This window comes from Macrosteles quadrilineatus, unplaced genomic scaffold, assembly GCF_028750875.1.
Source record: "Macrosteles quadrilineatus isolate MER2022 unplaced genomic scaffold, UCM_ALF_1.0 Scaffold_7__1_contigs__length_78375512, whole genome shotgun sequence".
NCBI lineage: Eukaryota > Metazoa > Arthropoda > Insecta > Hemiptera > Cicadellidae > Macrosteles > Macrosteles quadrilineatus.
The window spans coordinates 32,645,580-32,657,950 of NW_026542600.1; the positions used below are offsets into that span (position 1 = coordinate 32,645,580).

General features: G+C 33.7%; 1 protein-coding gene across 1 annotated transcript in view; it reads left to right on the top strand.

Moving 5' to 3' along the window:
• Nucleotides 1-12,371, top strand: part of LOC128997761 (fatty acid synthase-like) — a 53,067-nt gene that overhangs the window by 24,562 nt on the left and 16,134 nt on the right. The window contains exons 21-27 of the mRNA XM_054423435.1: nt 486-629; nt 2,058-2,251; nt 3,096-3,332; nt 5,708-5,831; nt 9,144-9,320; nt 11,010-11,189; nt 12,115-12,313. Of these exons, the coding sequence (XP_054279410.1) occupies nt 486-629; nt 2,058-2,251; nt 3,096-3,332; nt 5,708-5,831; nt 9,144-9,320; nt 11,010-11,189; nt 12,115-12,313 (1,255 nt within the window). The remainder of the gene's footprint in view (nt 1-485; nt 630-2,057; nt 2,252-3,095; nt 3,333-5,707; nt 5,832-9,143; nt 9,321-11,009; nt 11,190-12,114; nt 12,314-12,371) is intronic.

A 12,371-nucleotide genomic window follows, 5' to 3' on the forward strand; every position in this document is an offset into this window, starting at 1 on the left:
TTTAGTCTAAAGGCAATAAACTCTGTAGCTCAATGATAGTGAATTTGGCTGATGAGCCAGATAATTTTAGTTCAAGAATCACTACAATAAAAACTGACTCATTCATTTGTCTTATACTGTAAATACTTCACTGTTTTTAATCATCAGTACATTGATCAGTAGAGTTTGACACTGTTTGATGGAGTTTTATTTATGTAAAAAAAAAAACATTAGTAATAATTTATAATGTAATATAGAAGCCTTTTATTATTCTTATACCATTTATTTCATGAGGCACATTCATATCTGGATTTTACACTATATCTTTAATGCTTTGGGTGCTTCAGTAATAGGTATAAAAATGTACTTTTATGAATGTGCTGTATAAAATGACGTTATTGCATAATTAAGGAAAATTATACCAACAAATGATTTTGTAACAAAAATAGTTTTATTTACAAACTTGTTAGCAAAGATTCGAGCTGATTTAAATTTGACTTTTCCAGGTTCTCAAAAATTGTCTTGCTGCTGTTAAAGAAGATGGATTTATCATCATAAGAGAAAAAGTAAATGAGAAAACTGAAAAAAGTGGATACACTATCTGCATGGAACGTGTAATTGAAAGTGAACGGATAATTTTGATTAAAAAGGTAATTAATCCTTAATTGCCATACATATCTTTATATTTTTAATAATAACATTTAAACTATCTTAAACTCACTATTTTTTTATTTATTTTTTTTTAGAGGTTGGCGGCCTCTTGCATTTGTCAGTCCAAATAGACTAACCACCCGTGCGTGGAATGTTTACAGCAAAGCAAGGAATGAGCCGGTACAGTAAAAAGGTGAACTGTACTGATAAATTACCTTATTTTGGCAGCCTAACACTTTTAACTTTTATTTCCTTTACTTAAATTTTTCACAAATGATTTTTTCCTACTAAAAATTGCAATCATAGTCTTGTTAGTTAGTTGCAATGATACTTCCTGCACTGGAAAAAAACAATGTGCAGTCACAAATGTTTGCCGAGGATAGCTCAGCTTACAATGGCTGGGTAAAATTCCAGGGTCTGCTACGAGGGAAACCACTAGGCCAAAAGCCGGGTCTATCCGGTATAGGACTGGCTTATACACGGGCACTGTGAACAAGTAAAAACAAGTCACCACCAAACAAACGTGCAATAATCACCACCAGACCTACGCCGACTCTCCACTATCCTAGGGGGTCGTTGCTAACTACGCAACTCGTCCTAACTATCCAATAGTTAGGCCCAGAGTGCCTAAAACACTGTATCAAGATTATACCAGCATGGCTACAACTCTAACCCTTGTAATAAAATCAGAGATTAATATTATTAATTAATATTAAATATCAAATCTTAGACCAAAATTAAAGGAAAATCGTCACTCAACACTTGCGGGTCTATACCCAACTTAAACTCCAACCACTCTGTACAGTTACACCACCGACGACACTATAATGTCCACTGCACACTAGCACTCGATGACATCTCCACCAGACACCAACTCACTGCCCCAAATCCACGACTGGAATGTCCGTCCTATACTGTCCTGAAGGATACCCTAGGCTTATCAGAACTGATAAGCCGGGTCAAAGGGCGCTAGCTAGCTTCGCCGTCGCCGCTTGCTTACCTCAACAATCGGCTATAATCTGCCAAACAACAAAAATTCATCCCACTAGGAAAAAGGCTCGTTACATATCTACACCTTTATAACTCAAGAAACCACTTAAAAAACTGATTTATGACTCGCAGGAGTATTTTGCAACTACACCTAAACAGTGATATGGTTGGAAGTTTATGCTATGATAGATTCAACATATTCTTGTGCTATTTATTCAACACATCTTTAAACATGATTTTCAAAAAGTCTTATTAATTTTTGTGATTTAATATAGCATTTTAAAGTTATAAACCACTAACTGATATGCAATTTTTTATCACATACTATACATACTTTTTGTACTTTCCAGCTCTTAATACAAAATTGTGAACCCAAACCATACTTGATCATTTGTCATAATAATTTGAACTGTTTAAAAGTAAAATAAATTTTATAGGATTCAACTGCTAAGCCTGCTCAACTAGCTATCAAGGTAACCTCAGAAAACTATTCATGGTTGCCTCAAATCCAAGCTGCATTGAAAGACGCTGCTACCAAGAAAGTAGTATTGTATGCTGAGAAAGAGGAAACCAATGGAATCATCGGACTAGTCAACTGTATCAGAAAAGAACCCGGTGGAGATCGAGCTGTGTAAATATTTGTTTTGATCTATCCTTAGAAATTTCAATTAGTCTTGTTTAGTAACCACTGATCCTTACCTACACACTTATTATCTTCAGTTTTGGTTTCCCTTCCAAAGTTCTTCCTCTACCTTGTGATCTAACTTATGTCTTCCCCAGATCCCCTTTCCCCTCATATACATCTTCCTGTAGATCTTATATTTGGTTCATTTCTGTTTCTTGCCACCAATTTAATTTCCCTTGGACTTCTCTTTTCTCACACTCTTCTTACAGGACTAAACCATTTTAGTTGTGCCTTTTCTATTTCCCCTAAGCTATTCATTATTAACTACCCCTCTCCTGATCTCTGCATTCCTAACTCTTTCCCTCCTTGTTTTTCTGATTCTCTGAAAATCTTATTGTTTCCCCCTGAAAATCTTATTTCTGTTCCGTTCTTTTTCATGTACGTTCCATACATCCCTGATGGTATATATGCTGATCCATTATGATAAGTAAATGACAATAAACGTAAATTAAATCAAAATGATTTGTCTGAAAAGTAATATTAGTAGGAAAACAACCCTCCTTATTTTGCCAAACCAATAATAGACCATTAGATGATGACCAGCGTTGTCTTTTAAAGTTACGTTCATTTAACCCAAATATATTTATTCATTTACTTACACACATTCTGCATCATCCTGAATTTGTAGCTTTAGTCATATCTTTAGTTGCTTCAAAGTTTGTTTGGGACATTCAGTTAGTAAAAATAGTTATACCTCTCGACAAATAGACCAAACAAGATTCTTGAATAGCATTAAGTTTATTTTGATCATACATTGAGACTACATGTGAAACTAATTTGTTGATTCCAGGTGCGTATTTGTCATGGATAAAAATGCTCCAGAGTTTTCACTGGACAACGATATGTATAAAGATCAAATTTCCAAGAACCTGGCTATCAACGTATTCAAGGATGGACAGTGGGGAAGCTACCGACACTTCCCCATTGACGTGTTCGAACCCAAAGATGTAGACCATAGTTTTGTCAACACCGTTGTTAGAGGGGACCTCTCCAGCCTTACTTGGTTGCAGGGTCCCTTAGGGTTCAGGTAATATTGAAATAAGATCATTTAAATTTGTATAGCAATTATTGGTAGAATGGATTTATATGTCATTACACTAGTTTAATCATTACTCATGTCACTTAAACTAATTTTTAACAAATATATTAAGCTGTTATTATAATGATTTGTTACATCTATTTGTTGTGCTCTGACCACTTCATATATTTTCTCATCATTTACTACTTAGTAAAGTCATTGGCTTGACAAGTTCTTCTTCAAAATGTTATCATGCATAAATCTAAAATCCTATTTTTACATTTGTTTTTAATAACTAATATTAGTTTTAGTTAATTGTGGAAACAGTTGGAATTAAAATAAAATCATAAGTCCACTATGAACATCTCTTGCAATGAGTTTGAGCATTCAACCACCGCCAATGATCATGCGCCAATTGAAATGAAATGAAATGAAATGAAATGAAATGAAATGAAATGAAATGAAATGAAATGAAATGAAATGAAATGAAATGAAATGAAATGAAATGAAATGAAATGAAATGAAATGAAATGAAATGAAATGAAATGAAATGAAATGAAATGAAATGAAATGAAATGAAATGAAATGAAATGAAATGAAATGAAATGAAAAATGAAAATGAAATGAAATAAAAATCCTTCTTTATTGAGGCGAACTTAGGACCTCATGGTCCTTTCTTACAGTTAACCTCTAAATAATAATAGTAATAACAATAATACATGATATGAACAAAAGTAAAATACACATTTCGTAACATAATTAATAATAAACAACATAACATACATTTATTTTCCTAGCATACAGTCACACACACATACACTCTTTGCAGCAGCTAAGCCTAACGCACGCCATCCCGCCACGCCACTACCATCCGGTTGAGATAATATTCTTTCAGTGTCGCCTTCAGTCGGGATCGGTTTTCTATGGATTTAATGGCATCGGGTATAGAGTTCCATAGGCGGCATGCTGTGACTACAAATGATTTATTATAAATAGTTGTTCTGTGACGAGGAATGCGCAACGTAGACGAGCCAGAGCGAGTATCCCTTGCACCTCTTTCATTCAAAAATTCAAAATTCTTTGCAATGTAATTTGGAATTCCAAGATTGATAGCCGAATGAGTGATTGAAAGTATTCGGAGTTTTCTGAGGTAATTTAAAAATTGATTCATTTATGTAATAAGGTGTGACGTGGTCGTCCTGCCTAAGGTCAAACAGAAATCTAATACAATAATTTTGTGCACGTTGTAGTTTTGTTGCCAAAGCCACAGTCATATCATTAACCACAGTGTTGCAGTAATTGAAGTGTGGAAACACAAGTGATTTGACCAGTAAGAGTTTAATGTGAAAAGGAAGGAGTCGTTGCATCTTCTTCATTGTGTGAATGGCGGCAAATACTCTTTTACAAGTATCTACCACCGCGTCGGTCCAGTCTAATGTGCGGTTCATCAGCAATCCAAGACTTTTGATTTTGTTTTGATATTGCAAAGTAATTCCATTTACAGTGAGTTTTGGTAAATTGTCTTCTTCAAGTTTGTTTAGTAAACGTGAGTGACCTATAATGATTGGTTTTGTTTTGTCAGGATTGAGTCTAAGTCCATTCTGAGCTGCCCATTGAACAATGTTGTCAATGTCGTGATTCATTATGTCTATAGCTTCATTTATATCGCTGACTTTAAAATGAGAATAAACTTGCAGGTCATCAGCATAAAAATGAAACTTTACGTGGTGTAGTACTGTACTAATGTCATTAATGTAAACAGTGAAAAGTAGTGGGCCAAGAATTGAACCCTGAGGAACTCCACAGGGAACATTTCTCCAGTCGGACGTCAAGTTGTCATGACATACACACTGCTTTCGGCTCTGAAGATATGATCTCATCCATTTTAGTGAATTATCAGAAAAACCTAAAAGTTGGAGTTTGGCTAGAAGAATGCTATGATTTACAGTATCGAAAGCTTTGCTGAAGTCAAATAAGGTTAAAATAGTGCATTGGCTGTGATCCATAGCAAATCGTATTTCATCAGTTATATGGAGCATCGCTGTTTCAGTGCTGTAATATTTACGAAATCCAGATTGGAAACTGTTGAGGATATTGTTTACTGACAAGAATTCGGAAACTTGAGAATGGCCAATTCATGTACTAATGATTTTGATTGCATGCTGTTACTTTTTCTGAATCAAGTTTTCAACACAAACTGTTTATCAACTAATGTAAGAGCGTTGTTATTTTATCAAGAGAAAAATAACAATATAATCTTCATGAAATTATATTCAGGAAATCTTTTTAGGATTTAAATTCATATTGAGAAATCAAAAACCAAGCATTGAGATTTATTTTATGCATTTAAATGTCAGATGTTTGATCCTTGCTTTTGTTTTCAGGGATCCTGTTCCAGAAAACAAGGAATTAGTTCATATTTACTACTCTGCCTTGAACTTCCGTGATGTTATGATGATGACTGGAAAACTAGCTCCGGAAGTCATTACAAAAGACAGACGTGAACAGGTGTGTAGGACTCTGGTTTTTTAAGATGTTTTGCCAAGTAACATATGCTTAGCAATAATTATTCCATTATCAACAAATAACATAATTTTCATTCCATTTACAATTATACATACCATAATTAATTCAAGAAAACTAAGAATTTAAAAAAGCTATCTTTAGAAACTAATAACATCAGGGGTGTTATGGTGCCGGAATGCACCGGAATGCGGCACTGGTTATGGAGGGAAGTTTAAATTTAATAAAACTGTTATAACAAATTTAATTGTAAATAAAGAAATATTTTTCCATTTAGACAAAACAATGTTGTGCAAAAAAAGAACTAAAAATAACGTTATGTAGCTAATGTAATAAAAATTTAGTTACCGTAGGTCTAAGAACGAATACAACATAAATGTTGCCAAAACCTGGCAAACTACGCCACTTCAACATGGTCACCATTCTACGCAAAGACATATGATTAAGAAAACACAGGACAGCTGTTCCCAATTTTTACTTAAAGAGACAATTGACACCACCAAGAATCATTATGGCCCAGAATGGTGGGCCATTCTGATCCTGTGTGTCTTCTTCATCCGATCTCAACATTTTCATAACTCCTCTTTGAACACTTTTTTTCCATCTGCCCTTTCCTTCCATTTTAGCAAATTTCCCATATAGGGAATAAGTCCCAGACAGCACACTTTCTCCTCAGGACATCCCACGGATATTGCGACAGGATATGCAAGATATCCCATAGTGGTCCTATGGTCAACTTGGGATATCACAGGATATCCACAGGAATGCCTAATGTCCCCGCCCGGGGATGTCCTACGGATAAGCTCACACACATATCCGTGGGACATCCGAGGTCATCCCAGGGTAGTCCTCAGGACATTCTCAGGACATATGGGACTACTATGGGATGTCCCTGGGATAAAGTGTGGTCTAGGCCTGAACATAAAAAACACAAAATAATATAGATTTAGTATGAAAAGCTTAATTATAAGTTTAGTAAATTGATTAAATAGTTAATAAACACAAATTTTGAAGAAAAAAACGAGAAAAAAGTTTTTGGCCCAGACGGGTTTTGAACCTGGTACCTTCGCCTTGTGAGCCTCTTACTTACCTCCTGAGCTATCTGCGCTTGTTGATTATGGGTGTTTTCAAGTGGTTAAAGAGTAGCCGACAGTTGCAATGGTCGCAATACTTAAAATATTTTTGATACTACAGTATAGGCTATATATGATTCTGTTAATCTGTTTAGGCCTCAAGTAGTTAAATTGTTTTTCTGGTAGTTGGAGAGGATACTGGTATTTGAATATAGATTATTTAATCACCATTAGATTAGCACTGTAATAATTGATTGTTATATGATTAAAATTAGTTTTTTGTTGTTTTATTAATTTAAAGTTAGAATTAAATTCACATTTCACACAACTATGATAGAACTCTAGTTTTCCTGAACTCAGTGGTAGTAATATGTCAGTAAAGTAAAGTCAACCCTTGCTAGCCATAGTATTAACAAGACATATTTTCAATCTGGGAAACCTTAAACTTTTAAAATAAATTATAAAACCTCAACATCTTAATGCGTGGGAATCTTATTTTTAGAAAAAAAAACAGACCAAAATTATTTGTTAAATAATGAAGACGGCCCAATTATAAATTCGGAATTACTGAAAATAATTACATCAAGAACAACACTGTAACGCATATCATAGACTCGCATATCCAAAATTCAAAAGATTAATTTTTCTAATATTATTTTTTATTTTTCCAATATCCTTTAAATCATCTGTTTTAACTTTGTTTAAAATTAATTTATTAAGTAAATATTTACTTTCTGTACTAGTGTAAACACAGCCTGAAGATGGAAACCAAGTTTCTGAAAGCACTAGTGAAAAAAACAAATTATTATATTGGCCTTGTTGAACATTTAAATTTAGATATACAGTACTGTACATTTCATCAGTGGTAGTATTTTTTTCTTCAGTTTGTTACCGGGACATTACGGGACATTACAGGATATCCAGTGGATTTTTTACATGTCCTGGGATGTCACGGGACATTCTGGGATATCCTTGGCATTCGTACATATCCCGGGACTTTACAGGATATCCTGAGGTTAACTTACAAATCCCGGGACATTACGGTATATTGTAGGATATCCTGTGGATTTCGTACTCGTCCCGGGATTTTGCGGGATATCCTGAGGATAGCGCACATATCCCGAGACATTCTCAGGACATATGGGACTACTATGGGATGTCCCTGGGATAAAGTGTGCTGTCTGGGGTTATTACCGTAGTACTCATGGTAAGACTTGGACCCAGGACCGATTTTTTTTTTGTTTTGAGGTCCCTAGAGGCCAAAAACACCATCCGTTTAAATTCATATACTGTATATATATATGTGTCCGTTAGCGCGATAACTCGAGCAAAAATGATCTGATTTTGATGAAATTTGGTACAAACGTGTAAACCTACGTTTATTCAAACGAGTTCGTGAACCAGCATGATCGGACCATGGGAACAGGGGTTTATGGGGGGTTTTACGGGGTAAAAATGGGGTTTTCCCATTTTTGACCCAAAAAACATAAAATTTTGCAATTTCTTTCCAAACTGTTTTGTAGAGCTTAAAAAAACAAATAATTTAGTATATTGAAGCGTTATAATGCGCCTAATGCTTACGGAGAAAATTTCAAAAAATTTTAAATTTAAAATTCCCATGTTATTCTCATGGAGAATAAGTAAACTGTTGTAGTTTGCTTGTTTATTAACATATTTTGCCCAAATTTGGAAAATGTTTTTATTTCTTACTAACTTTTAACATTTAACATAAAAAAAACATCCTATTTAAATAGGGAATAAATGTGATATTTTTAAGGAGACATTTTAGTGTAAATCCAATGAGGCAAATGGAAATTCGCTTAGTCTGCAGGTTTGCTGCGGCGGGAGTATTTGTTTTATTACAGGCTCATCTCCCTTCTTTATCACATGTTCAGTCCATATTAAATGTCAGATTTTTATTTAGCAAGCACATGTGATGCTTGAAACAGATCTTTTAGTTCCCTATTATATGTTATTCTCCATCCTTCATTTTCTTTTATCAGTCAACAGATTTTCCGGAGTACTTTGTTTTCAAATATAACTAGCTTCTTAGTGCCTTTGTTACTGTCAATGTTTTACATCCACACATGTTGGTTGTTTTATCGTTTTGTAAATTTTAAATTTTGTGTGAAAAGACAAGAGCTTTAAACGTTGAAGTTAATCGTTAATGTTAAGATTTAAATCAGCACTTGAATTTAGCTGAGTGTAAACACAATGCTTGCAGGACTGTCAATGTGGGTTTGAGTTTTCTGGTCGCACAGCAGACGGTCGCAGAGTGATGGGAATGACATCGTCTCGTTGTTTGTCCAACACCGTAATTGGAGACAAGTTCTTGATGTGGGAAATACCCGACCATTGGACTTTGGAGCAGGGAGCAACTGTGCCTGTAGTCTATGGAACTGTATGTAATTTTAGTACTTGGTAATACAGTAATAGGGTTAAATGGTTGAACCATACTTATTTACCTATGGGGCCAATTATCTAGTGGTTAGAACACAGGCCTACTTTCAAGAAGGCTCAAGTTCAAGTTCAATTAATAATTTTTATTTCACTTTAAAAATAGATCACCAATAGCTTTTGTGATAACGCCTAGACCCACTTGTTTGAAGCCCATCTTACACTGCGATTCATGAAGTAACAAAAAGATAGGTTTCTTATACAAGGATAACTGATTCTGTGTCATTATACAAAATAAACTTATCACGCACTTTAAAAAAAAGTTCTATATTTCGGCATTAGCCTTCTTCAGGAACAAACAAACAATAACAAATATAAGTGTTTACCACTCTGTATCAGATGGTTTTAGCAAAAATCCAAAATACATATAATTTATAAAGAAGTAAAAAAGAAAATTTTGATAGAAAGAAAGAAAATATTTTTTGTATACTATCTCAAATTTAGACCAGATAGATGGTGTTTTAGATTTAAGTATTAATTTATGAGCTTGCTCAAGATGTCTTAATTTTAAGTGATGCGTCTTTTGCCAATTTTCTTATTCCCTTTTTTCAATTTTCTTATGCAAAAGACGCATCAGACTTAAATAAGACAGCTTGAGAAAGCTCATCAATTAATACTTAAATCTAAAACACCATCTGGTCTAAATTTGAGATAGTAACTTATACAAAAAATATTTTCTTTCTTTCTATCAAAATTTTCTTTTTTACTTCTTATAAATTATATGTATTTTGGATTTTTGCTAAAACCATCTGATACAGAGTGGTAAACACTTCTATTTGTTATTGTTTGTTTGTTCCTGAAGAAGGCTAATGCCGAAATATAGAACTTTTTTAAAAAGTGTGTGATTAGTTTATTTTGTATAATGATTTAGCCGTTTGGCAATATTATAAAGAAACAATAATTCTGTGTCAGAGATCTTCACTCAAGAAAAGCATTATGATAATTTTAACAAAATTTGCTTTTCTAAACAGACAAAACTTGCTTGAGACTTAAAATGTGTAACCGTTACCTCTGGATTACATATATTTGTGGAAGATTTTCTTTATAATTCTAAATACAAGTTTTTGCACCAGTATTTTTAAGGATCTGGAATCTGATACTATCTTTAAGATGAGGCGATACAAGAAAAATCTAGAAAAAAACATGTATAAAACAGAGATTTCTTCTGTATTTGTAGTAAGAAGATGGGGTGGACAGAACCCAGTCTGTTTGGGCTTGTATTGTGGGAAATGTGAGTTAAATTTAATTCCTAACCCCTTGGTAAATATAAATTTAATAAATTTGTGTTTATTTCTCCGTTATTAAACATAACATCAACTTCGTTCTGCAATAGAACAAACGTTAACCTGTGACTACCGTAGAATTTTATTGTGTTGTTTGCATATTTTCCAAGTGTAAGATAATTGCTTGCACTTTTATGTGTTAGGTGATGTATAATATAAAGACAGGACCATAATTTAGATCCTAAAAAACCCACAAATATTACCCAAACATTAAAAATCTAATATCACCAACCAACTTCAAACTATAATAACTTATTTTGAGGATTGTTTAACTAAGATAATATTATTGAATTTACTTTTCCTTTTCATACTTGTACGAGAGGAGGTAACAAACTGTGTGATATGTTTAGGCAATGTTCGCACTAATGACTTGTGGAAACATGAAGAAAGGAGACACAGTGTTGATTCATGCAGGAACAGGAGGTGTAGGTCAGGCAGCCATCTACATTGCCCTCCATCACGGCTGCACAGTGTTCACAACAGTCGGAACTCCGGAGAAGAGGGAGTTTATAAGGAAGACATTCCCTCAGGTCTGTACACTTGAAATACAGTATAACTAGGTGTATTAGAGTAAAATTACAGTATTGAGACCATTAGGAGGGAAACAAATTTATTAACATTTATATTTCTAAATCCTTGTTTGTAATCCAGTTGTTTATAATGGTTGTGCTTGGTTTAGTTTATTCATTAAACACATAATACAGAGTGTTTTTTTTACAAAACCCAAATAGTAAGTAGCCTACTGTTAGATTCTGTTAAATGAACAAACAAGCTTATATGTTGGTATCCCTGATTTCTTAACTTGATTGCCGATCAGCTGATGATATGTATTGTTGCATAGTTATCTATGAGGTTTAGTGATATTGTGAATCTATTGTAAGCCTAAATAAGACTCAACATGGTGTTTTCACATGCTCCTATAGTGTATGTTTTGTAGGTCTGTGTTTTTTTGTTTACTATGGATCCGGTTTGCTTGAATTTCTACATATATAAATAATAGTTGATTTATTAAGTAGTGGAATCACCCGTGGAAACTTAATTTTAAACCTTTCTTGGCATAAAACATAATGTCAACATAGATAATAGACCTGAAATGTTCTTTTACAATTAAATTATCTAAATGAGAGTTAGGGGCCTGCATGAACTGTGAAATAGATTTAAAGATAAGACGATTTGTGGTTTCTACTACAACACTTAAGTTAATTCTCCACACAAATAGTGCACGCAATATCCCTAAAATAACATATCTGAAGACATACCGTATATACATTCTTGCATAAATATAGTTTCCGTGGGAACTTTAATTTAGTATGTTTTATATAATGGCAGAAACTGTAGAGGTAGACTTTAAGGAAAGTACGGTAATTGATTAAATTTTAACAAAAATTTTGCTTTTAGGTATTCTATTTTCAAAAGTCTTGTTTGGTATTTGAATAATGTTTGAATTTGTTACAGATCAAGGACAGCCATATTGGAAACTCAAGAGACTGTTCATTCGAGCAGCTGGTCATGACTGAAACGGATGGTAGAGGAGTTGACTTGGTACTCAACTCTCTTGCAGAAGAGAAACTGCTGGCGTCTGTGCGTTGTTTGGCTCGGGGAGGAAGATTCCTGGAAATAGGAAAATTTGACTTGGCTAACAACAACCCTCTTGGTAAATTTTAATTACAAATTTTATATCATAATTAGGCTCTTTTAAGTACCTAATTCTG